This window comes from Falco rusticolus, chromosome 19, assembly GCF_015220075.1.
Source record: "Falco rusticolus isolate bFalRus1 chromosome 19, bFalRus1.pri, whole genome shotgun sequence".
Lineage (NCBI taxonomy): Eukaryota > Metazoa > Chordata > Aves > Falconiformes > Falconidae > Falco > Falco rusticolus.
Genome location: NC_051205.1, coordinates 2,815,790 through 2,842,217, shown reverse-complemented (window position 1 = coordinate 2,842,217; position 26,428 = coordinate 2,815,790). Strand labels below are relative to the sequence as shown.

At 65.0% G+C, this 26,428-nt stretch overlaps 4 protein-coding genes and 1 non-coding gene across 20 annotated transcripts in view; all 5 read right to left on the bottom strand.

Moving 5' to 3' along the window:
* Positions 1-6: 6 nt before the first annotated feature.
* Positions 7-10,974, bottom strand: ATP8B2 (ATPase phospholipid transporting 8B2). Of its 3 annotated transcripts, none has more exons than XM_037370867.1 (27): positions 10,824-10,974; positions 8,935-8,993; positions 8,149-8,262; positions 7,786-7,965; positions 7,626-7,687; positions 7,407-7,479; positions 6,978-7,048; positions 6,752-6,831; positions 6,388-6,546; positions 6,225-6,313; positions 5,953-6,149; positions 5,032-5,240; positions 4,774-4,817; positions 4,534-4,699; positions 4,267-4,455; positions 3,649-3,764; positions 3,359-3,523; positions 3,157-3,268; positions 2,907-3,012; positions 2,647-2,788; positions 2,377-2,560; positions 1,964-2,187; positions 1,629-1,712; positions 1,171-1,416; positions 888-1,026; positions 675-805; positions 7-567 (listed from the first exon to the last, which is right to left on the bottom strand). In XM_037370867.1, the coding sequence occupies exons 1-27, from the start codon at positions 10,852-10,854 to the stop codon at positions 280-282; spliced, it is 3,660 nt and encodes a 1,219-aa protein (XP_037226764.1). In that variant the 5' UTR covers positions 10,855-10,974; the 3' UTR covers positions 7-279. The 3 variants fall into 3 exon arrangements, with proteins under 3 accessions (XP_037226764.1, XP_037226763.1, XP_037226765.1); XM_037370866.1 differs by lacking the exon at positions 10,824-10,974 and adding an exon at positions 10,627-10,725; XM_037370868.1 differs by lacking the exon at positions 10,824-10,974 and adding an exon at positions 10,627-10,725 and having other exon boundaries at positions 7,867-7,965.
* A 1,132-nt stretch (positions 10,975-12,106) lies between these two features.
* On the bottom strand, positions 12,107-14,638 carry AQP10 (aquaporin 10). Its single transcript, XM_037371269.1, has 6 exons — positions 13,997-14,638; positions 13,269-13,395; positions 13,049-13,186; positions 12,844-12,962; positions 12,548-12,765; positions 12,107-12,410 (listed from the first exon to the last, which is right to left on the bottom strand). Exons 1-6 carry the CDS (start codon positions 14,099-14,101, stop codon positions 12,107-12,109), a joined length of 1,011 nt encoding a protein of 336 aa, XP_037227166.1. The 5' UTR covers positions 14,102-14,638.
* A 54-nt stretch (positions 14,639-14,692) lies between these two features.
* HAX1 (HCLS1 associated protein X-1) lies at positions 14,693-16,627 on the bottom strand. Of its 2 annotated transcripts, XM_037371083.1 has the most exons (8): positions 16,512-16,627; positions 16,106-16,320; positions 15,861-16,006; positions 15,689-15,734; positions 15,454-15,569; positions 15,183-15,333; positions 14,963-15,109; positions 14,693-14,817 (listed from the first exon to the last, which is right to left on the bottom strand). In XM_037371083.1, the coding sequence occupies exons 1-7, from the start codon at positions 16,562-16,564 to the stop codon at positions 14,994-14,996; spliced, it is 843 nt and encodes a 280-aa protein (XP_037226980.1). In that variant the 5' UTR covers positions 16,565-16,627; the 3' UTR covers positions 14,693-14,817; positions 14,963-14,993. The 2 variants fall into 2 exon arrangements, with proteins under 2 accessions (XP_037226980.1, XP_037226981.1); XM_037371084.1 differs by lacking the exon at positions 14,693-14,817 and having other exon boundaries at positions 14,991-15,109; positions 15,183-15,352.
* Positions 16,628-17,902: 1,275 nt separating this feature from the next.
* UBAP2L (ubiquitin associated protein 2 like) overlaps positions 17,903-26,428 on the bottom strand; it is a 30,524-nt gene continuing 21,998 nt past the window's right edge. For 7 of the 13 annotated variants that reach the window (XM_037370874.1, XM_037370873.1, XM_037370875.1 and 4 more), the window contains 12 exons: positions 26,218-26,392; positions 25,908-25,980; positions 25,014-25,209; positions 24,819-24,907; positions 24,102-24,155; positions 23,402-23,483; positions 21,549-21,766; positions 21,356-21,461; positions 20,101-20,168; positions 19,592-19,789; positions 19,083-19,133; positions 17,903-18,543 (listed from right to left, as the gene is read on the bottom strand). In XM_037370874.1, the coding sequence (XP_037226771.1) occupies positions 18,448-18,543; positions 19,083-19,133; positions 19,592-19,789; positions 20,101-20,168; positions 21,356-21,461; positions 21,549-21,766; positions 23,402-23,483; positions 24,102-24,155; positions 24,819-24,907; positions 25,014-25,209; positions 25,908-25,980; positions 26,218-26,392 (1,406 nt within the window). In that variant the 3' untranslated portion in view covers positions 17,903-18,447. The remainder of the gene's footprint in view (positions 18,544-19,082; positions 19,134-19,591; positions 19,790-20,100; positions 20,169-21,355; positions 21,462-21,548; positions 21,767-23,401; positions 23,484-24,101; positions 24,156-24,818; positions 24,908-25,013; positions 25,210-25,907; positions 25,981-26,217; positions 26,393-26,428) is intronic. The other 6 variants (XM_037370879.1, XM_037370885.1, XM_037370880.1 and 3 more) reach the window with 2 other exon arrangements.
* On the bottom strand, positions 23,578-23,713 carry LOC119140250. The gene has a single exon (XR_005101571.1). It is a non-coding gene; the product is annotated as a small nucleolar RNA SNORA58 (small nucleolar RNA).

Here is a 26,428-nt window from a genome sequence, read left to right as displayed (position 1 = left end):
GGGGGCTGCTGGGGACACCGTCCATCCCTCCAGCCCGGGGGGCTGCTGGGGACACCGTCAGTCCGTCCGTCCCTCCAGCCCGGGGACGAGGAGAATATTTTTTTGGTTACACTGCGACAGTCCAGACTCCTCCAAACCTCGGCACCTGGGCACACGCAGCCCCGGACCCCCCCCCCAGGAGGGGGCTTGGCCCTACCGGACCACCACGGTGAGAGAAGGGGGCGAGGGGAGCCCCCCGCTGCACAGGAGGGGATGCGACCCCCCCCCGCCCCCCCAGCCTCACACCTTGAGCATCTTGTCGGCCATGCCGCTGGGGCTGCCGGCGGTGCTGCCGTCGCTGCCTTTCTTCTTGCGCAGGGTCTCAATCCAGCTGGTGCTGGGGCGGGCGGCGAAGCTGGAGAGCGCCAGGGAGCTGAGCCGCATGTTCTTGCCCGACATGATGAGCTCCCCAAAACCCTCCTGGTGCGAGAAGGCGTAGCCGGAGCGGCGCGAGCCCACGCGTCCCGCGCGCCGCATGCACCGGTGCTGCGTCTTCTGCTTCTTCCGTACCAGCTGAGTGTAGCGCACCTGGGGACACGGGAGAGGGTCAGGGACCCACAGAACTTCCCCCACCCCCCCCTGCCCCGGGTAGGTGACCCCCTGGCCGGCCCCCCCCGGCCACCACGCACTCTCACCGTGTCCGAGAGTTCGGGTTTCAGGTCCAGCTTGAGGAAGCGAAAGGCCACGACGGGCATGATGCAGACCACGGTGGTGAGCGCGATGGTCAGCCAGACCGTGGGCTGGGCCAGCGTGTTCTGCGCGTTACCTGGGGGGAAAGCGTGAGTCTGGCTGGGGCTCAGCACCCTACGGGGGTGGGGGACACCACTCAGCCCGCCCCCAGGACTCACCCACAAAGCGGAACTGGTTGGGGAACATCTGGAAGAGGCCATCGCTGTGCATGGCGAAGAGGATGGCGAAGTAGGCGGCCAGGCTGCCCCAGATGAAGAAGTGGTTGATGGCCGTCCAGAAGCCTGTGTCCAGCCCGATCTGGTGGAGAGACGGAGGAGATGGGGCTCAAGGGACAGCCCCGGTGCTCTGAGCACAGCCACAGAGCAGGATGGGACCCAAACCTTCCCCCCCCCGGCTTTGTGCTATAGGTGAGGAGCTGGGGCTGAGCAGCTGCCTCCCTACCTGCACGCTGACGACAATCACGAGGGAGGTGGCGACGGTGACGGCGAAGGACTGGTAGTCAGCCAGCTGGGTGCCATCATCGCGGGTGGCGTCGGCGAAGACGCCGTAGGGGATGAAGAACATGAGGACAGAGGTGTAGATGCCCTGGGCGATGCAGATGAAGAACTCCCGCTTGTTGAAGAGCAGGTTCAGCTGCCCAGGCTCATAGAGCTTGGGGTACTCCATGCTCCGCTGCTCCGGCACGTCCTGGGGACACGGGGCACTGGGGACCTCTCTCCAGCCCCAGGCAGGCACAGCCTGTCGGCTGCGGCTGCACCAGCCTCCACCACAGCCCAGGGACGAGGACAGCCCAGCCCGGGCACCCAGGCAGCCCTCCCTCCCACAGGGTGGGCCGTGCGGGGGAGCTGGGCCTGCTCCCGGGGCACCCAGGGACCCCCCCTCCCCGGCCCTGGCTGTACCTGGTCGAAGACGCCCATGGCGAGCACGGGCAGCGACGTGTAGACGATGTTGTACAGCGTGATGAAGTACTGGTCGTACACAGTCTGCGTGGAACGGAGTGCTCAGGGGGACGCACGACCTGCCCGCCTCGCATCCCAGCTGGCCCCCACGTCCCCGCACCCACAGCTGCGGGGACAGGAGAGCCACCGCCAGCCCCCCATGCTCTGGAGGGATCCCAGGCTGTGCCTGCTGGTGCAGGATGAGGCTCCACAGGGAGCCCGGGGCACGGTCCTGAGCAGAGGGGTCTCGCCGGCAGACCCTCCCCAACTCTGAGCGCCAGGAGCTGGCAACGCACCTGCGCCGAGAAGCCACAGAAGAAGCCAAACCAGAAGTGGACCATAGTGAAGGCGAAGTTCTTGTAGAAGAAGTAGCAGAGGAACTTGCACATGCGTAGGTAGGACCAGCGCCCGTGCACCAGGAGCAGGCGCTGCAGGAACTTGAACTGTGAGAAGGAGTAGTCGGAGGCCAGCACCGCCTGGATGCCCTCTTGCCCGCTGATGCCCACCCCGATGTGGGCGGCTGTGGAGGGAAGAGACACATGGAGTGAGGAGGAATCTGCCCAGAGTACAGGGGACCAGGGCTGGGACCCCCCAGCAGGACCGTGCTCCTGTGGGACGCAGAGGGGTGAGGACGGAGGCTGCCACGGACGCCGGGACAGCGCAAGCCGGGCCCTGTCCCTCCTGTGGCTCCCCAGACCCCAGGCCTTACTCTTGATCATGCTGACGTCGTTGGCGCCGTCCCCGATGGCCAGGGTCACGGCTTTCTTGTACTTCTTCACCAGCTCCACCACCTGGGCCTTCTGCAAGGGCGTGACGCGGCAGCAGATGACGGCCTTGCAGGCACACGCCGTCTCCAGGAACTCCACCTCCATGTCAGCCTCCAGCGCGTGGGCCTGCGAGGAGAGCGGGGGGACAGTTGGGGGCACGGCCGCCAGCAGGGCACGGTGCCCCATCCAGCCCGGTGCCCCCAGGTCCCTACCAGGCTGTGCCCGTTGATGACCAGGGCGTATTCGCCCGCTATGGCTTCCAGCACCGAGGTGAGCTTGGAGGAGGAGAGTTTCTCCTGGTAGAAACCGTTGCCCACGGAGCGCGATGCGTCCATCATCTTCTCCCGGGCTTTCCTGAAGAGAAAGAAAGGGGTTGGGGGGGCCCCCGATTCAGGGCACTTCGACATCCCCCCCCCAGCCCCACGCTGGCCCCACGCGTGTCCCCTGGCCAGCCCTGCCTGCCGCGCCTCACCTGAGCTCTTCCCGCACCTCCAGCACGGTGTGGCCCGTGACTACAAACACCTCCGTCATGTCGTCCGTCAGCATCTTGCAGGAGTAGCCAATGTTCACAGCCGTCTCTGGGGACGGGAAACCAGGGGCTGAGCCAGGGTCAGACCAGGGGGAGCATCTGTCCTGTGTCCCGTCCCCCCCCCCAGCAGGTGGGATCCCAACACACGAACGTCCTCACCTCCAGCCAGCCCAGAGCCCCCCCAGACCCTCACCCTGCTTGTCCCCCGTCAGCACCCAGATCTTGATGTTGGCCAACGTCAGGATGGCGATGGTTTCGGGGACCCCCTGCTGCAGTTTGTCTTCGATGGCCGTGGCTCCCAGCAGCTGGGGGGACCCCAAGAGGCAGGAGGTGAGCAGGCGCTGCCCCCAGCTGCCTCCTGCCCCTCCCCCTCCCCGAACCCCCAGCCCACCTACCAGCATATCGTGCTCCACCTCGTCGTAGAGCCGAGCCAGGCGATCCTCGCGGGCCTCGGGGGCACTGCCGGCTCGGTGCAGCCGCTCGGACCACTCCTCGTAGTAACTCTCCTCCAGGTCTTTGTAAGCCAGCACCAGCGTCCGCAGCCCCTCACCCGCGTATTCCTGCAAGCGGTTGGAGCTGGGTGCACTGGCAGACCCCGACGGCACCCCCAGACCCTGATTGCCCCCCCAGGATGGGGCACGCGCACGCGTGGGCAGCCCCCCTTCCCAGCCCCTGCCCCACTCACGTTGAGGTGGTCGGTGGTGACGTTGGCGAGGTCCTGGGTGAGGGGGTGCAGGCGCTCCAGCAGGATGGTGTCAGCACCTTTGCAGTACAGCCGGATCCGGCCCTCGGGGCTGCGGACTGCAGGGGGCAGGGGACAAGCTGCCTGGCTCGGGAGCGCAGCAGCGAATCCCGCTCCAAGCCCAGCCACGACCCCGCGATGCCTCCGCAGCCTCGTCACCATCCGTGTCCCCAGCCCCCATGACCCAGCCCCACTGCGGCCGACCCAGCCCCACTGCCGCTCTCCCGGCCCCACCGCTGCCCTTCCGGACCCATCGCAGCTCTCCCAGCCCTACCACCACCCTTCCAGACCCATTGGGCTCTCCCAGCCCCACCGTCGCCCTCCCAGCCCCACCGCCGCTCTCCCAGCCCCATTGTTGCCCTCCTAGCCCCACCACCCCCCTTCTGGACCCACCGTGGCCCTCCCAGCCCCACCACAGCTCTCCTAGCCCCACCGCTGCCCTCCCGGCCCCACTGCCACTCTCCCATCCCCACCATGGCCCTCCTAGACCCACTGTGGCTCTCCCAGCCCCACCGCCGCTCTCCCGGCCCCACCGCCGCTTTGCCATGCCCAGGACCTCACCGATGACGGACATGCGCTTGCGGATGTTGTTGAAGTCCAGGATGGCCAGCAGCTGGTAGGTGATGGCTCGACCCAGCTCGTGCACTGTGATGGTTTTGGGCGTGCGGGACCGGAAGACAAACCCAAAGTTCCTGGCAGCGGCGACCAGCGCTCCCTCGTCCGGGGACTGAGCCTTGTAATAGAGCTCCCCTGGGGACAGCACCGGGGGGTCAGAGCCAGCGCCGTGCCCCAGGCCGTGCAGGGCCAGATCCTGCCCCCCGCGCCCACCTTCGTCCTTCTCCTCGGACATGACGGTGTGGCAGAGCGAGAGCAGGCGGAAGAACTCGTGCACGTGGGGGTCTCCCAGCTTGACGGCTTCCAGCAGGCTGGGATCCCAGAACTGGAACCGTGGGTCAGCCAGGGGGTTGAAGGAGAAGTCGACTGGCTCCGGCCTCTGGCAGGGGCAGAGATGGCGTTACCCCCTGCGCCCCCCGGCACCACCAGGCACGGCCCCCGCGGCCCCCTTACCTCGCCCAGCTCCGCTTTGTGACCCAGCACATCCTGCACGTCACCTGCGAACCAGGGCACGGAGTTAACCAGGACAGGGACCCAACGCTGCTGCCTCACCAGCACCCACACCCGGGGCAGCTATGGGGCAGGGGCAGCCCCACGCCGCGACGCCGAGCCCCCTCGTCCCCTGGCTGCCCCAGAGGGTCTGCAGAAGGGGAGCCGGAGCCCCCACAGCCTGCAGGCAGACCCAGCCCGGCCCCAGCGCCCGGTGCTCACCGTAGCTGTGCCCGTTGACGGAGCACTTGCTGAAGACCATGATGTTCTGGGTGAGGGTGCCGGTCTTGTCAGAGAAGATGTACTCCACCTGCCCCAGCTCCTCATTGAGGGTGGTGGTCCGCGCCTCAGCGGGCGTCCGGCGCTTGGCACAGTACATCTTCTTGTCCCAGTTGATGAAGTAGCTGTGCCCAAGACGGATCACCTCCACGCTGCGGGGACACACACACACGACAGCCGGGTGTCAGCAGGGCAGGGCAGCACGCTCTGCTCAGCCAGCGATGGGCACACACGTGCCCACCCCAGACCCCCAAGCACCTAGGGCACCCCAGCACCCAGGGTCCCCACACCCTTCCCCAGGGCTGGCCCGCAACCCGCTCCTAGTGACAGCCACCGCCAAGCCAGGGCTGGGGACACGGAGCCTGTCACCGAGCGGAGCTCCCCAGGCATCTCACACAGCTACACGCCCCGAACCCCCTCCCCAGCCCCCAGGGCAGACAGCAATGAGCTAGTGGGAGGGGTGGGGGCGACACGTTCTTACCTCGGGGCTAAGGGTGACAGAACCCATGCTGGGGAACGAAAAGAGAGAGAAATTAAAAGAGAGAGAGAAGGGGACAGTGCAGGAGCCTGGGAGCTGCAGGAGGGCAGAGCAAAATAACCAGCGTGCAGCCAGGGCAGGGAGAGACGAGCAGCCAGACAGACGCAGCCAGGGGGGGCCCCGAGGGACCTGTGGGGTCTCAGGTCTTGGGGTATCCCCGAGGGCAGACGCGGCCCATCACCAGGAGAGCAGCCCAAGCCCACCCCACGCACGCAGCTCTGCCCGTGGGTCTCCATCCCCGTCTCCCCTCCCCAGAGGGCACCCCTAACGCCTGGTGCCTGCCCCTCGCACACACCCCCAGCCCAGCCCCTCGGCCCCTGCCCTACCTCACGTAGAGCGAGATGGGCACCACGGTGTTGAGGATGATGATGTAGGACCAGAAGGAGAGGAAGCCGGAGAAGAAGGCACTGTGCACCCCCTCATCCCAAGGCAGGTAGATCTGGAAGCAGACGCCCACCTCGTGCTCCCAGATGGCGTTGCCGATGGCCAGGATCACCCCCATGCACACCAGGAACCCGAAGATCTGGGGACAGGAGAAGACATCAGAGCCTCAACCGTGCCAGAGCCGGGGCTCCCCTGGGACCTGCCTCCCGTATACCCAGAGCACCAGCGTGTTCATCAGCCGGTCGATGCTCGTCCGCTTGAACTTGGTCCGGCCGCTGTTCTGCATCAGTTTCGTGTCGGGCCCTGGGGAGAGGGAAGGGCGTCAGCGGGGTCTCTCCCTTCCGCGCGGCGCAGCGGTGGCAGCCGTCCCAGCCCACCTGCAAAGATGACAAGGCCGAAGCACCACTCGGTGTTGCGCAGGACGCAGCCCCGCAGCAGCATGTTCTGGTTGCTCAGGGGGTACTTGTTCTCCTTCCAGTACAGCGTCCCACCAAACTTGTCCAGCTTGTTGTTGGGGGGTTCACAGATCACCTCGCCTGAGCGCGGGGGATGGCTGGGCTGTAAGGTGCCTTCTCCAGGCGGCCACTTCCATCCCAGTGCTCCCAGCACCGCCCCCAGTTCCCCAGAGATCCGCTCCGAGCCACAGGACCGCGTGGATGGTCCCGGTGTCTCCCACGCCAGGTGACGGAGGAGGGAAGGCAGGGGCTGCCCCACCGCAGAGGGCTGGTCGCGGGCACTCACCGTCAAACCGAGCCAGCTTGCTGGTGTCCCCCAGCTCCGAGGTGACGGGGATGGCCTGCCGCACCTTCATGTTGGTCTCTCTGCAGGTTAAGGAGGCACCACACGCGGGGTCAGCCACAGGGAGGGTCTTCACAGATGCTGCCCAGCTCCAGTTCCCTGGCAGCTCCCGTTCCCACTCCCACCCCTCGCCCTCCGCCGCCCCCCGAGCGGGGCAGGGGTTACCTACCCATCCAGCTCCGCCGTCTCTATGTAGCACAACCCGTGGGGCTCGCTGCTGGAGAGGAGGAGGAGGTCAGCCTGCCGGGGGGAGACATGGCAAGGGTTGTGCTGACACCGGGGCTCCCCTACGCCTTTCCCCAGGGAAGCTCCAGCCCTTGGATGCCAGGAGCCAGCGGGGTCTCCGGAGCCACACGTCCCTAGCAGGGCGCTGCCGGCACCCTGGCCAGGACACCATCGCCTGAAGCGCCCACGGGCAGCCAAATCCCGAGAGCTCGAACACGGCTCAAACACCGCAACTGAAATGGAACTTCCAGGCTGGAAAGTCCCCGGTGCCTCCACACCAGGAGGTGATGGAGAAGCGTAAAAGCAGAGTTGGGCGCAGCACCACCCCAGGTGGCTGTCCCCATGTGTCACCCTGCCTTGGGGCCACACTCACCGCCACAAACTGGTTGTTCTCCAACTTGATGATGTCTCCGACACGGACGTTCATCCATTGCTCCTGCCGGAGGCTGCAGGGGGACGGTGGAGTTAGGGGGGAGCCACCAGCACCACTTCTCCCCTGCCCCGCTGCCCTCTGCCCCTGCCTGCAGCCCTGTGCCGCGTCCCCCAGGGCCCCGTGCCCCCTCCCCGGCTGCCCCCTCCCCGTGACACTCACACTCCGCCGATCAGCACCTGAGACTGCCGGTTGTTCACCTGGTTGTCGCTTTTATGGCGGAACTGGGTGCGGAGGGGAAGAGACGGCAGCGTCAGCCCCGCTGGGGACGGGGTCCTGCGTCCCTCCCCCCGCGAACGCCACGGCCCCGGGCACCACACACCTGCACCGGGGTCACAGCCCCCTGCCCCCATGCCCAGAGGGCAGCCAGCCTGGCTCGAGGGGTGCAGGGGGGACCACTCACATAGTCGTCGGTGGCATCTTTGACAGCTGTGATGGTTAAGACAAGAACCAAAGGCACGATGGTGGTGAACCAGGAGAGCGAAGAGATCTGCGGGATCAGCTGGGGACAGGGAGGGGACTTAGAGAGGACCTGGCCAGCCCCAGGCCCGCGCTACCCCTGCTCCGGGGTGCCAAACCCACCGTGTCCCAGGACAGGAGAAGCCCTGGGCCCTCCCAGCTGCCCAGCCAGGGATGGACAGCGCGGGGGAGCCCCATCTGCCTCCCCGGGCCCCCCAACACTCACCTGCAGGATGAGGAGGAAGAGGAAATAGGTGTTGGCCACTTCCTGGAACTGCTCGAAGAGGTTGACAGGCAGGAAGGTGACAATGTTGTACTTGGAGGTCTTGATGCAGTTGCTCTGGGGATGGACAGAGGAGGGAGTTCACGGGTTGCTGAGGCCCCAGGACCCCCCGGCACCACTCCCGGGAGGGCTGTAGCTCACCGTGCCCCCAGTCTGAATGCCTGGACCCCCATCCCCTGCCCCTGCCCCGACTGCGTGGCAGCTTCCTCCAGAAGCTGATTCCTCAGTCGCCAGCCGGTACCCAGGGACCAGCCCCCTCTGGCAGCAGCATCCAGAGCATCCAGCCCCCCCGCCAGGGTCACCCCAACCCGGACCCCCGCTCCCCCGCAGCGAGGCCAGGGCAGCCTCTGGTCTGGAGCAGCCAGAAACAACCTCCAGCGTGGAGGGGGAGGCCAAGGTGAGCTCTGCTCCCCCCCCGGCGGCTCCGGACACCACAGGGATGCAGGCAGAGCCAGGGGGGGTGGGGATCAAGCCCCCACAGAGGATGGGGGGCTGCATTCCCCACCCTGGGAGCGCACCATGCCCCCCTCCAGCTGGGCTGCCCCAGCTCCAGAGCTCTCTTGGCATTACCAGCTCGTCAGCACAATTTTCTCAGGGACAAACATCTATTTTTAGCCGTAACTGCCCCCCCCACCCCCTTCCCTGCTGACCCGGAGGGTGACGCAGCCCCCAGCTCCCCAAACCTGCGGCAGGATGAGGGCGCCAGGGCCGGGGCTCAGCACCACTCACCGCGTACTGGAACTTCTCGTTGTACTCCCGCGCGTTGGCTCGCACCCGCCTCTCCTCCTCTGCAACACAGCGCGCCCGTCAGCCTGCCCGCACCCCAGCCCCCCCCCCCAGCCCCCCTCTGGGCCCACCATCCCACCCGTTCAGCTCCCCTGCGCCCCAAAAGCCCCCCAGGCAAGCCCAGAAACCCCAGACCCCAGGGGAACAGGGAAGCCCCCCCCGCCCCCCCCCCCAGCTACACTGTGCAGCCTGTGCTCCCGCTGCACCCCCAGCCCCCTTCTTCTGCGCCCCCAGACCACTGACCCTGCTTATTTGTACCCCCCGCCCTGCACCCCCAGCCCCCCAGCCCTGCACCCCAGGACCCCCAACCTTGCTTCCCTGTACCCTGAGACCCCCAGCCTTGCTTTTCGGCACTCCTACACCCCCAGCCCTGCTTCATTGCACCCCAAGACCCCCAGCCCTGCACCCCCAGCCCTACAAGCCCAGCCCCACAGCCCTGCACTCCCAGATGCTCTGCACCCCCAGCCCCCCTGCCCAGCACCCCAGGACCCCCAGCCCTGCTTCTCTGCACCCCCAGCCCCCCTGCCCAGCACCCCAGGACCCCCAGCCCTGCTTCTCTGCACCCCCAGCCCCCCAGCCCAGGACCCCCAGCCTTGCTTCTCTGCACCCACAGCCCCCCAGCCCTGCACCCCAGGACCCCCAGCCCTGCTTCTCTGCACCCCCAGCCCTACTTCTCTGCACCCCCAGTCCCCCAGCCCTGCACCCCCAGCCTTGCTTCTCTGCACCCGCAGCCCCCCAGCCCGGCACCCCAGGACCCCCAGCCCTGTTTCTCTGCACCCCCGGACCCCCAGCCCTGCACCCCAGGACCCCCAGCCCTGTTTCTCTGCACCCCCGGACCCCCAGCCCTGCACCCCAGGACCCCCAGCCCTGTTTCTCTGCACCCCGGGACCCCCAGCCTTGTTTCTCTGCACCCCCAGTCCCCCAGCCCTGCACCCCAGGACCCCCAGCCTTGCTTCTCTGCACCCCCAGCCCCCCAGCCCTGCACCCCAGGACCCCCAGCCCTGCTTCTCTGCACCCCCAGCCCAGGACCCCCAGCCCTGCTTCTCTGCACCCCCAGTCCCCCAGCCCTGCACCCCCAGCCTTGCTTCTCTGCACCCGCAGCCCCCCAGCCCTGCACCCCAGGACCCCCAGCCCTGTTTCTCTGCACCCCCGGACCCCCAGCCCTGCACCCCAGGACCCCCAGCCTTGTTTCTCTGCACCCCCAGCCCTGTTTCTCTGCACCCCCAGACCCCCAGCCTTGTTTCTCTGCACCCCCAGCCCCCCAGCCCTGTTTCTCTGCACCCCAGGACCCCCAGCCTTGTTTCTCTGCACCCCCAGCCCCCCAGCCCTGTTTCTCTGCACCCCAGGACCCCCAGCCTTGTTTCTCTGCACCTCCAGCCCCCCAGCCCTGCACCCCAGGACCCCCAGCCCTGTTTCTCTGCACCCCAGGACCCCCAGCCTTGTTTCTCTGCACCCCCAGCCCCCCAGCCCTGCACCCCAGGACCCCCAGCCCTGTTTCTCTGCACCCCAGGACCCCCAGCCTTGTTTCTCTGCACCCCCGGACCCCCAGCCCTGCACCCCCGGACCCCCAGCCCCCCACCCCGGACCCCCAGCCCTGCATCCTCGGGCCCCGCAGACCCCCCGGCCCGCACACACCCGCCCCGCCGGCGGCGCGGACCCGCGGCCACTTCTCGGGCATCTCCCGGGGCACCGTCATGGCTGCGGGGCCTCCATCCCGCGCCGCCGGTGCCCCGGCCCGGGCCCTCCCGCCCCGCCCCGCCGCGTTGCCGGGGCAACGGCCGCCCCGGGGCCCACCGGGGCCTACCGGGGCCTACCGGGCCCGCGCCGCTCACCTGGGGCCCGGCGGGCCGCGCACCGCTCCATGGCCCGCGGCCCCGCAGCCCATGGGGGGGGAGCGGGCGGCCGGGGCCGGGCCCGGGGCCGGGGGGCCGGTGCCGGGGCCGCTGCGGCCCCGCTCCCGCTGCCGCGCCGCTGCCGCCGTTCAGCGCCCCATGGCCGCGGCGGCGCCGGTCGGCGGCGGAAGTGATGGGCGGCGGGGGGCGCTGCCCGGGGGGACGGGGCGGCCCCGGCGGCGGGGGGGGCGGGGGGAGTCCCGGAGTGCACCGCGGGGGGGGCAGAGCGTAACGCGGGGGGTCCCCGCCAGCCACAGAGGGGTCCTGGGGTGCAGCCTGGGGGTCCCCGGCAGCCCCGGGGGGTCCCACAGCGCAACCCGGGGGACCCCGGCAGCCCCGGGGGGTCCCACAGCGCAACCCGGGGGACCCCGGCAGCCCTGGGGCGTCCCCAGAGTGTAGCCAGGGGGGCCCAGAACACAACCCGGGGGTCCCCGGCAGCCCCAGAGGGGTCCCAGAGTGCAACCCGGGGGTCCCAGGCACCGCTGGGGGTCCCCGGGGGGCCCAGAGTATAACCCAAGGGGAACCAGGCAGCCCGGGGGGTCCTAGAGTGCAGCCTGCGGGGCCCAGAGCGCAACTTGGAGGGGCCAGGCAGCCCCAGAGGGGTCCCAGAGTGCAGCCTGGGGGTCCCAGGCAGTCCTGGGGGGTCCCAGAGTGCAGCCCGGGGGTCCCAGGCAGTCTCGGGGGGTCCCACAGTGCAACCTGGGGGTCCCTGGCAGCCCCAGAGGGGTCCCAGAGTGCAACCCGGGGGTCCCAGGCACCGCTGGGGGGTCCCCAGGTGGCCCAGAGTACAACCCAGGGGGAACCAGGCAGCCTTAGGGGGGGGCCAGGCAGCTCCAGAGGGGCTTGGGGGTTCCAGAGTAGAACCTGGGGGTCCTCGGCAGCCCCAGGGGGCTCCAGAGTACAACCAGGGGGGTCCCGGGCAGTCCCAGAGCATAACCTGGGGGTCCCGGGGGGTCCCAGAGTACAATCAGGGAGGGCCTGGGCAGCCACAGGGGGTCCCAGGGGGTCCCGGGTGGGGCAGAGGCAGCCCCAGGGGATACCAGGACCAGCCTTGGGGGTCCTAGAGACAGCCCTGGGGGGGGGGTGTCCCAAGGGGGCAGTTCTCCCCCCCCAGCTGCACATGCACCCCAGGCCGGGGTCCCCCCCTGCTGCCAGGCCTGGCCCGCTCTGTCCCCACCGGGGTGGGGGGCTGTCACCCATGTCCGGACACGACACCTGCAGTCTCAGGGCTCCTTTAATGGTGTGAGGGCGACGGCGGGGGGGACCCTGCTGCCAGCTGGTGGTGGCGAGGGGGTCCCCAGCATCACTTCTGGGGCAGCATCCCCCCCGGCATCCTTCTCCCCCGGTGCCTGCTCGGTGTCTGGGGGGATGGTGGCGTTGGTGAGGACCAGGCAGCTCTGCTGGGCCGGGGGGTCCCCCTCCTCCGCCGGGTGGTGGAAAGCCACGAGGAGCTGGTAAAGGGCCGAGCCCACCGCGGCCCCCAGCAGCGGTGCCACCACCGGCACCCACCACCACCCATTGCCCCTGCTGGGGACGGGGCACGGTGGGTCAGGGGGTCACGCCTGGCACCCCCCACCACCCATCGCCCCTGCTGGGGACGGGGCACGGTGGGGCAGGGGGTCACACCTCGCGCCCCCTGCCTTGCCCCCCGTCCTTCTACCCACCTGAAGACCTCGGTGCCCCAACCCGCCACGTAGGTGAAGAGCCGGGGGCCAAAATCCCGCGCGGGATTCATGGGGCAACCGCAGTTGGAGCCCATGGAGACCTCGATGGAGAACACCAGCAGGGCCACGGCCACCGGCTCCAAACCCTTGGGGACACCCTTGTTGCGGGTGTCCAGGATGGCCAGGACACCCACGATCAGCAGCGCCGTGCCCATCACCTGTGGGGCCAGCACCACAGCTCAGCACCGCATCGGCACCGCCGGAGGGGTCTGGGGGGAGCCAGCACCGGCACCCACCTGGTCCAAGAAGCCGTTGGAGAGGGAGAGGTAGTCAGCGGGGTAGGTGGCGAAGATGGACGCGGTCTCCCGGGGACCGGTGGTGGTGAGGGTCCCGTTGCTGTAGTGCTGGATGGCATCTGTGGCGCAGAATCTGTCCGTGAGCCCGGCCACCCTGGCACAGCCACGGTCTTCCCCCACCGGGCACCCCCCACACCCCCCGTACCGTAGTAGAGGGCGTAGACGGCTCCGGCGGCGATGAAGGCTCCCGCGGTCTGCACGGCCACGAAGATGGGCAACTTCCACCAGGGAAACTGCTCCAGCAGGCACATGGCGAAGGAGAACGCCGGGTTCAGGTGGGCCCCTGCAACGGAGAGGGGCTGGGAGCAGGGGGTCCAGCGGGAGCTGGGGGATGGCGGGAGCTGGGAACCCCTCCCCAGCCTCACCGGAGACTCCTCCTGCCGTGTAGACGGCCACCATGACGGCCAGGGCGCCCGCCAGGTAGGCGGTGAGGAAGTTCCCCTTCGTCCCCGAGCTGGTGACCATCTGTGCTGAGCCCCCCAGGGTGATCAGCTGGAGAAGAGGGACACGGCTCCACCACAGCCCTCCCGGCCCCTCGCCAAACCCCCCACCGCTCCCCAGGACCCCCACCCCCCTGCACCGCAGCCGCTGGCAGGATTGGTGCCGATCCCAGGCGGCACAAGGGCAGCGAGGCTGCTCCGGCACCTCTGCCCGTGCTGCCTCCGTGCTTTTGCTCCCCTGTCCCCTGGGCTCCGGACGGGGACAGGCAGGGAGGCGGTTACTGGTTACCGGTTACCGGTCCGGCTTATGGTTTTGACAGCGAGGTGAAGAAATGATCAGTAATTAAGTTTTCTCTTCCCCTGGGGAGATGGCGGGGAAGGAGTGCCACCAGTGTCACCGTTCGCCATCGCGGGGTGCAGCCCAGGTGCCAAGTGCAGCTCCGGAGCCCCAACCTTTGCCTGCTCCACAGCGGGAGGCGTCGAGGCACACAGCGCCCGCAGGATCCAAGCGGGAGGCCAAGTCGCTCCGCGGGCGCGACACAGCCCCCAAACCCCCCCAACTCCTAGTGAGGGACAGGCAGGGGAGCCCGGGGACCCCCGGTGCCTGCCACCCCGCCGCGGTCAGCCCCGGCCCAGCCGCGTGCCCCGCTCACCATGAGCACAAAGACAGCCAGCAGCTCCGCCAGGCACTCGCGCGTCAGTTGGTTCCGCACGCGGAGCAGAGCCTGGGCCCTCTTCAAGAAGGAAGCGGAGCCCATGGGGCTGGCCGGGAGCAGGCAGCGAGGACGGCAGTGGCAGTGTCTCCGTCCTGGCGAGATTTTATGAGCCCCGGGGCTGGGGGGGTGTGATAACGCGCAGACTTTAAACTAATCAGAGCCACACCGAAGGGAGACGCCTGGCAGGGACCAGAGTCCCGCATGGGGCCAGGGACAGTGGCGCCTTGTGACAAGGGTGGCCCCCAGTAGCACCAGACCTGGTGGGAGCCCCCCGAGGACCCCCAAACGGCCGTGGGGAACAGAGACCTTGCTCAGGTGAGCTGGCACAGGCGTGTTTACCCCCCCGGGAGCTCCGCTTTTCCCTGCCAGATCCCTGCCCAAGCCGCAACCGCAGGCAGCGCTAACGAAGAGGCTGGGGAAAGGCTTGCCAGCACCGGCCCCCGAGAGCGGCGCAGGGGAGGTGTCAGCACGGTGCTGGGCTGGCAGGGAAACGGGGGAGAGGTTGGGCAGGGGGCACGGGCACAGGGCTGGGGTGGAGGAGCCCGGCAGCTGCCTGCACCCGTGGGGCAGCCCAGCGGGTTCCTGCCTGCGCATCAGGGAGATTCCAGCCTGAAGGAGCTCGGCAAGTCATCGTTAGCATAAATAGACTTTATTGCTCTGTACACACGTGCGCACGCACACACACACGTTCTGCCCCCACAGCTCCGCAGCACCCCTGAAGGCGGGCAGGCGCCAGCTCCTAGCAGGATCTGACCCATCTGCAACAAAAACAGGCAGGGAGAAGAGGCTGCTGCCCACCGCCCGCCCTCGATGGAGCCGGCAGCCCTCGCCCCCAGGCTGGTGTCTGTCCCCACGGCCCCGGGAAGCCCCAGGGTCCCCCCACCCTGCACCCATCACACATACGGGGTGCGCAGCCGGGGCGGGGGCACAGCTATCAGCTCGAGAACCAGCGTCGGAAGAAATTGCCCAGCACGGACGAGGGGTCGCTCAGTTTGGGAGCGCAGAGCTCGTCTTGCTGTGGCCACGTGCCCGCGAACTGCGCCAGCTCCCCTGGGAGAGCAAGGAGAGCCCACTCAGGGGGGGCCCGGCCTGCTCCCCTCGCCCTCCTCAGCACCCCACTCACGGTCATCCATGTTGACCACCTCCTCCCGGTAGTCCTTGCTCTGCCCATCCTCCTTGGTGGTGGTGATGAAGGCCTGATCCCCCCTCCGGCGAGTCACTGTTGTCTCCCGGCGGCCCTGGCTGTCCTGCACGGTCCGACGCTCCTCCACCGCCTGCGCGGAGCACCGAGCCCTGAGTGAGACGCCACCATCCCGGGGGCTCTGCTCCTTGCGCTGGGGATGGTGTCCCCGGGTCACCTGTGGCCCCTTGCCGCACCCTCAGGGGACACTCACCCCATCCGGGAGAGTCACTTTGGTGACGGAGACGCTCTGGAAGTAAGAGCGGGACTTGGGCTCGTCAGGTTTCAAGATGGTCCCCAATCCCGCGGAGGAGACGTGGGAATCCAAGTCTGCGGGGGAAGACACGAGAGGGTGACAGCAGCGCGGGGACGTGCCCTGAGAGCTGCGGCAGCGCAGGCAGGTAGAGCAGGGACGGCAGAGACCCCAGGGCCATGCTGCCGCCACTCACCCTGGTCTTCCTTCGGGCCAGGAGAAGCTGGGGGAGCATCGTCCAGCTGCAAGGCAAAGCCACGCGCCGGTGACGGGGACGCAAAGCACCCAGTGGCGGGGACACAAGGCCCGACACCACGATGACAGGCTCCAACCGCAGCCGAGCCCGAGATGGCAGAGCCCTCACCCACCCCCAGGAAGGGTCTCCAGGGCCGGGGAGGGTCCCTGGCACCCTCAGGCCCCCCCGGAACCGCGCTGGGAGCGTCCGGCTGCTTCAGCATGGAGTCCCGCAGCGGCCGCCCCGCACTGCCCTCACTGGGGCCGGGCAGGGGGGGCTCTGGGGGGGAAAAAGGGGGTTCGGGTCAGGCCGGGCTGCCGGGGGGGCTCCGCACCGGCCCCCAGAGCCCCCGGGGGGGTAGCCCCATCCCATCCCCACCGAGGGGCGGCGGGGGCCTGGCCCAGCTCCCCCCAAAGACCCCCAGGAGCTCGCCCATGTCCCGGAACAGCTCCTCGAAGGCGCCGCGGGTCCCGTCGGGGCTGAAGCCGAAGCCGAAGGCAAAGTCGTGGGGGGGCTGCGGCGGGGCCGGGCCGTCATCATCCTCCTCCTCCTCCTCGTCCCACGCCGTGCCGCCGAACAGCGGGTCCCGGGGCCTGCGGGACCGCAGCGCTGAGACACGGAGCGACCGGGGGCCGGGCCAGGGCCCCCGGGGCAACAGGGGTGGGGACAGCGGGAGCCACCGGGCCTGTGCGGGCGGGGGCACGGGGAGCAGCCTCGGGGGCCGGGCCGGGGTCTGCGCGGGCGGGGGGAGCGGGGGCGCCCAGCCGGGGCCGGGGGCCGGTACCTGTGCCGGCCCGGGAACCCGAAGAAGCCACGAAACACGTCGTAAAAGCTCATGGCGCTCCGCCCGGGGTGGGCCGCCGCCCGCCGCTACCGGGTCGCACTGCCGTAAAGCGCCGCGGCCGCGCAGCGCCGCAAAGCGCTGCCGGGTGTCGCAAAGCGCCGCCATCGACCCGCCGCGGCCTGGAGCGAAGGCGGATCCACGGGCCCCCCGCTCGGCCCGCAGCCCCCCCCTGGCCCCGGCCCTGCCTGTCCGGCTGCCGAGCCCGCCCGGGACCCCCCAGGGCCCCCCTTAGGGGCCGGGAGCCGTACGGGGCGGCGCTGGGCCCAGCGGGGGTCTCACAGAGAATGGGGGTGGGGGGGCACCGGGCCCTATCCTGCACCGGCTGGGGGTCCTGCAGCCCTGCCAGGCGCCGGCTCTGCCCATGTGCCCCCCGCCCAGCTCCATCAGCCCAGTCCATGACCCTCCCGCTCTGCTGGGACCCCAGAGCACCAGGAGGGGCTGGAGGCAGCAAGGGGACCCCCCCAACCCCTTACCCTGCAGCCCCCCCTGCCCCCCCGTGCTCAGCACCCACTGCCAGGGCACCCACAGCCTCTGTCACACCACCAGTCCCCTCCCATGACACCCAGTCCCTGCCCAAGGCCCTCACGGTGATGAGGGGGGTGGAGAGCCCCCCCCCCCCCCCCGGCTCAGATGTGGGGCACCAGTAGCACCAGAGCAGGGGGTAACTGGGAGAAGGGCTGCGCACCACACAGGATGAGGCAGAGAAATGGAAGGGGGGGGGGTGTGTGTGTGTGTCCCTGGGGAGGGAGCAGGGAAAAGGATGGTGACATTGTCCCTGTGCTGGGATGCTGGTGCAGCAGCTGGGAGAGGAAAAATCCACAAAACGGGGATGGGGGGGAGGGGGGGAAGTGAGGGAGGGGGGAGGGGGGGAAACCTACTCCCCCCCCACCTCACGCAGGCCTTCCCCCACCCTGCACCAAAAATATGGAACCAGGCTGAGAAAGTAGGTATTAAAAAATACACACATCACTTTGTGATCTTTATTCTCTTTAGTAAATCACCCACACGGGGGCTTCAGTTGAAGTGACCAGTTTGAACTGAAAAATACAAGATCTGGACTGCATAGAAAAAAAAATAGACCAAAAAAAAAAAACCCAAACCCCAACCCCCAAAAACCAAAAGCAGAAGATACTTACAGCGTGCAAGGAGGGCGGGGGGGGGGGACGGGACGGGGGATGGGGGGGGCAGGACCTGCGCTAGGGGCCCATGGGGAGAGAGGGGGCACAGATGGAGAACGTAAAATAAGGGGGGGGGGCCCCCTCCGGGGCACCTCTGGGCCCATGGCAGAGAGCAGCGGAGGGTGGGCAAGGAAATGAGAGAACTACAGGACGGCGTGGGGTTTTTGTTTTTATATACAAGACACATTTATCCATTAAATTTAGAACACGGTACAAAAAAACACTTCAACTAATTCATCTTACAATGCTGTTCATATCAATTACTGTTCTTAATCCTAATAATAAGGGGGTTTGCTGTAGGCGACTCGCAGCTTCCACTCCTTTGGATCCAAGAGGTTGTGGGGCAGCAGGAGATGGGGGGAGAGGAAGGGGAAGAAAAAAAAAAAAAAAAAAAAAAGGAGTAAAAACCAAAAAAGGCCCCTACGGCAAACGGTTGAGAATCTGAATGCAGAGAGAGGAGAGAAAAAAAAAAAAGAAAAAAAGAAAAAATACAAATTCTATATTACATACAACAGGAAAGGTGGCTGAAGACAGACAATGCAGAGCCGCCTGCCGGCCCGCCCTGCCCTCCCGGGGGGCTGCGGGGCCCAGGCGCGACCCCCCGGCAGGGCGCTCTCCTCCCCGGGCTCCTTCGGCGTCAGGTTCGGTGGGATTCTCTTCTGGAAGCAAGTGGTGGTGGGCGAGGGCTGCCCCCGGCCTCAGTTGGCGCCCCAGCTGTAGCTGTTGTAGGCAGACTTGTTGGCCTGGGATTTCTGGGGGATGGAGCTGCCTTGGCTGCGCTGCCCGGAGCCGCTCTGCGGGGAGGGGGCGAGAAGGAGAAGCGGCCGGTTACCGAGGGGGGGAACCGGTGGTGCCGCCGCCGCCTGCGGGGTCCCAACCCCGTGGCTCGACCGCAGGCACCGCCGTCCCCACGGGATGGCTCCGGCTCCTCGGCTGCTCGCTGACCCGCCTCAGCGCCACCGGCACCGGGGCGCACGCTGCCTCCTGCGACCCTCGTGCCACACCGGCTGCCCCCCAGCAGCCCCAGCACCCTCCCTCCGCTCTGCGCCTTCCTCCAGACCAGCACCGTGCCCGGAGCGCAGGCAGCGAGGGCCCTGGCAGCTCTGCGGGGAGGGGGGAAAGGGGGGTGGGGGTGGGGGGGAAGGGTCCGAGCAGGGGGGTGTGTGTCTGCGCGCGCGGGTGTGTGTGTGTGCACATACTGACTGAGGGCCTCTCTCCTCGCCTCGCGGGGCCACGGGGGGGGAGAAGGAAGGGGCTACGTGAGCCTGGGGGGCCTTAGGGGCGGGGGGAGACCCCAGGGCAAGTGCAATGCATTATCAGAGAGGTTCATTACCTGGTCTTCCTGCTGGCGTTGGCAGCACAGTATCATCTGCAAATATGGAAGCTGTTGCAGTACCAGGATATGTAAAATAAAGGGACAAACTATGACAATAGAAATCCACGGTTAGACCTGCAAGCTACGGCGGGGTCATGGCTGTGGTGAGGAACCCCTTCGCTGCTGGCCTGCGGAGCCCCCGCTCCGAGGACGGGGGAGCTGAGGGCGTACCAGGCGTGTCTGCGGGAAGGGGCACGACCCCACCGTACCTGGTACGGGCCGGCACCAAGGGGGCTGTGCCGAGACCCCCCCAGCGGAGCGCACCCCGGGGCCTTCCTCACCTCATCCTCTTATCAGCCCTGTGTGTATGTGCAGGTGTGAGCGTGTGCGTGTCACCGCGTGTCCGCATGTGTCCGCCGCAGGGCGTGAAGGAGGGAGGGAGAGGGGGGCCGGGGTGGGGGGTGGGGGGGAGCAAGAGCCCTAGGAGATACCCCAGCAAGGGCCGGGGAGCCGGGGGGGTCGCTTACCTGCCCGTCCTGCTGCAGGTGGTGGTGGAGGATCTGCGAGTGGGGCTGCTGATGCGGGGTCAGGATGTGCATGAAAGGGGTGGGGGGGTACGCCGCCGCCGTCGCAGGGTTGATGGGGCCGCCACTGCCCAACGCTGAAGGCAGGTTGAAGGAGGCTGCCGGGGTTCCAGTGTGAAATCCCTGCTTCTCGAAGGATTGCTGGGGAGGAGACGCCAACGGCGGAGTAAGGGGCTGGGGGCCGGGTGGTGCTCCCCTGCCCCTGCCCAGCTCTACAGGTCACAGGCCCCAGCGTCAGCGCATGGCGGAGATTCTGCCTGTTCTCGGCGCCTGTGGCTCGCTCTGGGCTTGCAGTTGCTCTAAGCTGGGAAGGGTTAATAAATCCCTTCCCTTCTCCCTGGCTGGCTGCTCCCAGGGGGAGAGGCCTGGCTGCCGGGGAGGCTCTCTCAGAGCTGCCTTTCCGCTCCCCAGTGTGAAGCGGCGCCTTCCTGGAGCGCGCCCCAGGCACTAACCTGAGTTTTGGAGTAGACAGAGCCCGAGATGTCCGGCACTCCTGTATTACTGGATGTCACGGATACACCTGGGGAGAAGGAAAGGCAAGCGAGCATTAGGGCAGCGGCCCTGGGTTCAGCAAGAGCCAGCGTCAGGGGGTGCAGAGCTCTAGTGGGCGGCAGCCACGTGAGGTTCGGAGACGGACATCGCCCTGGGAAGCGGCGTCTTGGCAAGGCCAAGCTGCAAAGCAGCCGTACGAGCTGAAGTCGTTCCACTCTGACCACAAGCAGTTCATCTGAACGCCTCCAGAAACATATTTCGGGGCCTGCTGCCACCCAGAGAAACGCATTCTTGAAGAGCCCAGAAAATAGGAACCCTGAGAAGTAGCTGGAGGGATGCAGCAGGAAAACTTCCAGCACAACATGGTAGCAAGAACGACTTGCGAGCTCCTCCGATATAAACTGGGCAACTGCACATCAAGGTGACTCTGGCACGGTTGGTGCGACGACTGGCAATGCTGGCACACAACCTGCGTTTGGTGCTGGCTGTTTCTGAAAGGTGGTGGCACAGAGAAAAACCTCAGCAATCGTGTAAGGCCCAGAAAAAGTGCTGAAATGCAAGAGGCTTGAAGGACTCGGTACCAGGTGAGCCGGTACAGAGCTGCAATATCTTCGCCAAGAGAAAAAAAACCCAGCGTGTCAAAGGGCTGTGACATAGCGAAGAAAGGCACAACAGGATTTTTTAAAGGCTGGAAGAGGACCCAGATGCAGGCCCCAGACATTAACCAGTGAAACCCAGTACTGAGACAAGCTGCAGGTTCACAATCTTCTTGCATCTTTGAATCAAAGAGGACCCTTCTCCAGAATGCCCGTGCCCGCCAAACACAGGGGGTCAAGCAAGTTCCCAGGCTCAAATCTGGAATAATTATGGTTCTACTGATCACATACAGGCAGTAAACCACCGAACCAAACCCCAAACAATTCAGCAGCGTGAGCTCTCTGACATGAATCCGAGGCCCCAGCCACCTGACTGCTGGCCACAGAGGGGGTGAAGTGCTCCGTACTCCTTAAACCCGCTCCAGACCTGGATGCAGAACAAGCCAGGGCCTTTCCAAGGAGAATCAAATGACCTGCGAGTTGCACCGTGGCCGTTTTCCTCCCTTACTGCTGGAAACAGTAAGACAGCAGCCCCCTTGCACTGCTCAGTGAGATTGTGAACAAACCCCGCCACTGTCGGCGTCACCTGCTGAGAAGGACGCTCCGTCGGGTCCCTTACCAGTGCTGTATCCGTGAGAGCCGTAGCCACTGGGCTGCTGAAAAGGGGTGGCTGATGCGTTGACGCTGACATTCACACCATGCTGCTTGGAAGAGGTAGGAGCAACCTACAGAAAGAAGAGCAGCAGAGTGAGGAGAGGTTTGGCACATTCCCCTCCTGCCCAAATCCCAGGCCCTGCCTCTGGGAGACTCACAGGGAACACGGCGGGCCCATACTGGAAGGTGCTGGGGAGCCCTGGTACCCCTGTGTAGTAGGGCAGACTGGTGTAACTGTAGCCAGGAGGCAGCGCCGGGTTCAGGAACGTCTGCTGCGTGGTGTGGTGAGTCTGGGTCTGGCTCTGCTGAGGCTGGGCCAAAGTTGTTGCAGGAGCGGGGGAAGAGGCATCGCCTCGGCCGAATTTTGTTAAGTCACCTGGAACAGAGAGATGAAAGGAGATGATGGAGGAACAGCCCTGTCAGATCCCAGCCCATTCCAGCTCAGCCCAAAGGTGACCCAGCCTTCTGATCAATGGTGCCTTGAATCACCCCCCCTCCTACAGCTATTAAGGACCAGCCCCAAAGCTCTCAGATCCTGGCACGCTGATAAGGCTAAGCTGTTAATTGCTCTCCTTGTCCCTGAGAGGACTTCAGCAGGGCAGAGAAACCCACAGCAGCCTAAGCTACAGCGCTGCACCGCCTGCCAGTCAGCCTGCCACCTCCCTGAGCCTCCTCCTGCATCAGCAGCAGGTCTGAACTCAACCCCACTCCCTCCAGAGCCAGACCCGAGGCCAGGGCAGTGACCGGGGGGTCCTGTCCCAAGCCCCCTCCCTCCAGAGCCAGACCCGAGGCCAGGGCAGCGGCCGGGGGGTCCTGTTCCAACCCCCCTCCCTCCAGAGCCAGACCAGAGGCCAGGGCAGTGGCCAGGGGGGTCCTGTCCCAACCCCCCTCCCTCCAGAGCCAGACCCGAGGCCAGGGCAGTGGCCAGGGGGGTCCTGTCCCATGGGCAAACAGCTCCTCATTGAAGAGGAGAGTCAAGTATCTTCCAGGTGAGGATGTGTGAATGGCCCCTTTTTACAGCAGGGCTCATGCCTCCCTCTCTCTTGCTGGTGGCGCTAAATCAAAAACTGCCGCAGAGGCTCAGCAGCCCGCAAAACTGGGAAATAATATCACAAAACTGGGAAATATCGCTTCCTCCCTTCCCAGTCTGGGCACTGCACCAGGGCCTGGCTGCAGGGCTCAGGGAAGCTCCCTTTGCTGCTCTTCACGAGCACCTGCTCGGCTCTTCCATGTAAACACTCCCCCTATTCAGAGCTCTCACAGTAAGCCAGTGAAATTCTCAGTGCTGCCCCAGCTCACAAGCGAGTCCAGGATAGCCACAGACGTTAATTACCACCAGTGCCAACTTGGCAAATTATGCAGGCAGCAGTGCCTGCGCTCTGAGCTGGGATTTCAGCCTCAGCACGCCGGGCAAAAGCACTTGTGCACAAACAGGCTCCTGCTGAAGCAGGGGGGAAGCGGTGCTGGAAAAAAGAGTGATCTGCAAAGTGTGACAATTCCTAAAACATGTGAAAGTTCTGCACAACTGCTGCCCGCTGTGAATCCGCAGCGTGAATAAAGGCACCTACCAACTTCAGTGCGAGATCAGCCGCCCAGCGGGCATCACATTCGAATCTGACAGGTCCTAAATGCCCAGTTTGCTTTCTCCATGAGACAAACCCCCTCATTTCCCCAGATTGTGTTTATTTGTATTTTTACCTTAAGTGCTTGAGCAGCACTGCTTAACCCCTGCCTCACCACGACCTGAAAAGCAGTTCCCCAGTTTTACACCTCACAGATTCTTTCAGCCTGTCCTTGCTCCCTTTCCTTGTCCACCTCCTCTGGGTAACACGCCTCGACACAACCAGATGATCAACAGGAAGAATTTAGCTGCTGAGAAGCATGCTCCACACCAGGTGCAGGCACAACTCCAGCGGACGACGGCACAAGCAACTAGTTATACTAGTTACACCTTACTAGTTGTAAGCAGCAGCGCAAACACACGACGGGATACACGATGTTTTTTCCCTACCAGAGTACGGATTGCTGCTCAGGCTGCCATCTCTTCCAGTCAGTGGGGTGGTGGGCGTAGGGAATGGGATGCTGTAGTAATCCTGAGGGATAAACCCAAAAAAGTTTTATGAGCTCTGTCCAAAGATGTAAAGCAGTATCTTTCGGAAAAGAGAAATTTTGGACTGCAGCCGCTAGATATGTTGGGAGTATTGCAGTTCCATCAGCCACACGGAGGCTGATCGCAGTGTACAGCAACCCCAGGTTTTTGTAGCATGCACCATCCCCCTTGTCTGGCTATTAGAAGAACCAGATAAGGTCTACTGGTATGCAGTCCTTACGCTGCCTGGGCTTCCCCCTCCGCTCTACCACAGAATGTCCTGTTGCTAAATAAACCCCATTGTCATAAAAGTAAGTAGTCGCTGCCTCTTGCAAGGATGAGAGGCAAATATCTACAACGGCTCATCACACCAGTGCCCGGCGAAAGAGCTCTGCCTGCCGCAGCTCTCACGTTTCCCCAGCCCCACCATCGATACCGCTGTCTGAATAATTAACTCTTAACTCCAAGGAGCAGCTGATGAACTCCTGGCTGCTGCCACAGAGAGGCACATCCCCTTCGCATCCTGTTTTCCCAGCTCTTCTGGACCACTTCCCAGCCTGCCCCCTCCGTCTGCCCAAAGCCCACAGCATCAGCGAGGAGCTCGTCAGTTTTCAGTACTCACCAACGGGAATCTCGTCTGGAGCATTTGCAAGTCATCATATCCATACACCTGTGGCTAGAAAAAGAGCAGGAGATGATGTGAGGGACACAGACCAGATAAAGACACTTATAAACGTTTAGATAAGTGTGAGACAAAGGCAGAAACAATCAGTGGCTAAACAATTACCTAAGAGCAAGCAGCCATCACTCACTACCCCAAGACTGACACTGCCAAGAGTGGTTTTATGAGCTGCTCAAATGAAGCAAGCACCGATGCCTAGCACCTGCTCTGGACCACAAAGGCACTCAGTAGTTTTCCTCTAGAAATTATTCCAACACCAAACATTCGTCCTCACCTTCAGAAGAGGGCCGCGACACACCGCTAGACTCTGTGGCCATCGCCACCCTTGTTCTGACTACTCGGCCTTTGCCATACCGCGCTGCCGATACAGCTCTACGCTTTCATGAGCCCCAGAGGCTGGGGGGTGGGGGTGCCTGCAGAGAACAGGCAGAGTCTGCTCTGGGGTGCCCAGAATTACAGACATTTACTCCCACGGGCACATGGATTTTGTCTGCTGCTGTTTTATGGAAAACAGCAGGTCCAAACTCCTCCCATCCAAGGCAGTCCCACTGGGCTTATGTTGCAGGTTTTGGTTTCTCTGCTACGTGACATCCCTCCCTGCCAGCTAGGAGGGATCCCGTGGCATGATAACTGCAAAGAGCTGGTCAGCCCACTCACCGGATACGCATGTAGCAACCCTGGAGCCATGATGTACGGATTAGGCAACAACGGTGGGACTCCAGGAGGGAGATTGGGAGGGGCTTTTCCTGAAAAAAGGCAGAGAAAGGAAAAGTTCCACAGTGAAGCAAACAGCAGCACACTGCCTCTTAGCCCCTACACCCTCCTCCTATTTAGCAGGACCAGGGAAAATACCTGATGTTGTCGCAACGGAGCTGCGAGTCGAGGCCGTCACCGTGGAATTACTGCTGAGGCTGAGGCCCAGGCTGCTGACACTGCTGAGACTGGATGAAACGCTGACAACTGGCGGGGCGGCTGACACTGTGCTGGAGGAGGTGGAGAAAGTGCTAGCAGAAGAATGGAGGCTGGCTTCACTCTCCACGCTTGTGTGCTAGGGAAGGAGGAAAGGAAGAGAGTTAGGGGAGCAGGCAAACGTAACCCAGCGCAGAAAAACTGCGGGACGCTGTCTAGGCAAAATCTTGTGTGGCTCTGCCTCCACCCGGATGCTCCTGAGAGCCTGCAATGAACTCGGCTGCTGCAGGCTACAAAGAAACCTGCTTTGCATCTGGCTGAGGTCCAGAGTCCTGAGAGCAGCCAATTCCTAATGCTTCCAAGCCTCTTGCGCGGCTGTGTCCCAACATGTCTGTCTGCTGGGGGAAGCGGGGCTGAATGCCGCATTTGCGGCGGGGAGATTTATTCTGCTGCAGAAGCCAATACCCCGTGACTCCGTGCTGCAGGAGCTCCGGCAGTACACATGTTTGAAAAGTGACACTCCATCAGCTACCAGTTTGCTCCCACATCTGGTTGCAACTCAGCAAGAGCTGCTACAGGTTCGAAAGAAGCCGCTGCTAGGTCCGAAACAGGCAGGGCATCAAAAGCCTCGAGCCAGAGCTGCACGGATGGTATTCCAACATAACCCCCTGTCCTCTCTCTCCACACAACATCCGAACTCCAGCAGGACAACCTGGCAGCTCCTGTCACAGCTGCAGACCCCGCTGACCACGCACCCCAGGTCAGGCACACTGGCAGAGCTCTCCAAGCCGAGCAGGAATTGGGGCACACAGCGCGACGACGCGCACCCAGACTCACCAGAAGAGTTGAAGTTGATGTTCGCCCAGAGGATGTGGATGAGGACAGACTGTTCTGCTGGGTGGGTAACGTACTGCGGAAGGAGGAATAAAAGGTGGTTAGAGAGTCACCCCTGGTAGCATCAGGCTACCAGGAATTTCTATTATTTCTACCAGGAATTGGTACCAGGCTACCAATTCCATTCCAGATCCCATTCCCCGTCTACTCAGGTGGGATGAGTCTTCCTCACCGCCTGTGACAGGCTTTGGTGGTTACTGTAGATCCCTCCTAGCTCTGCTGCTCTAGAAACCCACCCCCCACGCTTGCTCACCTGCTGAGCTGGGCGGTGGTTGTACTGGGGAGTTCCTCGCTGTGGCTCAGGCTGCTCAGAGCTGTCGAGTGTTGGCTGGCTGTCGTCAGCAAGGACGATGCAGACACCCCGTCGTTGAGAGGCGCGATACTGGGAGCAGAGGGGGAATCTGATTTCACTGCGGGGCCTGTAGCACCTGCAAACAAAAGCTTTGGGTGAGGGGCGGCTACCA

Bases quoted from the DNA above. Each gene is read 5' to 3' on its own strand.
- ATP8B2 (XM_037370866.1), bottom strand. From the start codon at position 10,687: ATGACGGTGCCCCGGGAGATGCCCGAGAAGTGGCCGCGGGTCCGCGCC. The intron at 6,832-6,977 runs GTAGGTAACCCC...CTTAACCTGCAG, and splicing joins GAGACGGCGGAGCTGGATGG to AGAGACCAACATGAAGGTGC. The intron at 1,713-1,963 runs GTGCGTTGCCAG...CGTTCCACGCAG, and splicing joins TCTGTGGCTTCTCGGCGCAG to ACTGTGTACGACCAGTACTT.
- AQP10 (XM_037371269.1), bottom strand. From the start codon at position 14,101: ATGGGCTCCGCTTCCTTCTTGAAGAGGGCCCAGGCTCTGCTCCGCGTG. The intron at 12,766-12,843 runs GTGGGTGCCGGT...CTGGCCCCACAG, and splicing joins CCAACGGCTTCTTGGACCAG to GTGATGGGCACGGCGCTGCT. The intron at 12,411-12,547 runs GTGGGTAGAAGG...CCCCGTCCCCAG, and splicing joins TGGGGCACCGAGGTCTTCAG to CAGGGGCAATGGGTGGTGGT.
- HAX1 (XM_037371083.1), bottom strand. From the start codon at position 16,564: ATGAGCTTTTACGACGTGTTTCGTGGCTTCTTCGGGTTCCCGGGCCGG. The intron at 15,735-15,860 runs GTGGGTGAGGGC...TTTGCCTTGCAG, and splicing joins CCTGGAGACCCTTCCTGGGG to CTGGACGATGCTCCCCCAGC. The intron at 15,570-15,688 runs GTGAGTGGCGGC...CTTCCCCCGCAG, and splicing joins TGGCCCGAAGGAAGACCAGG to ACTTGGATTCCCACGTCTCC.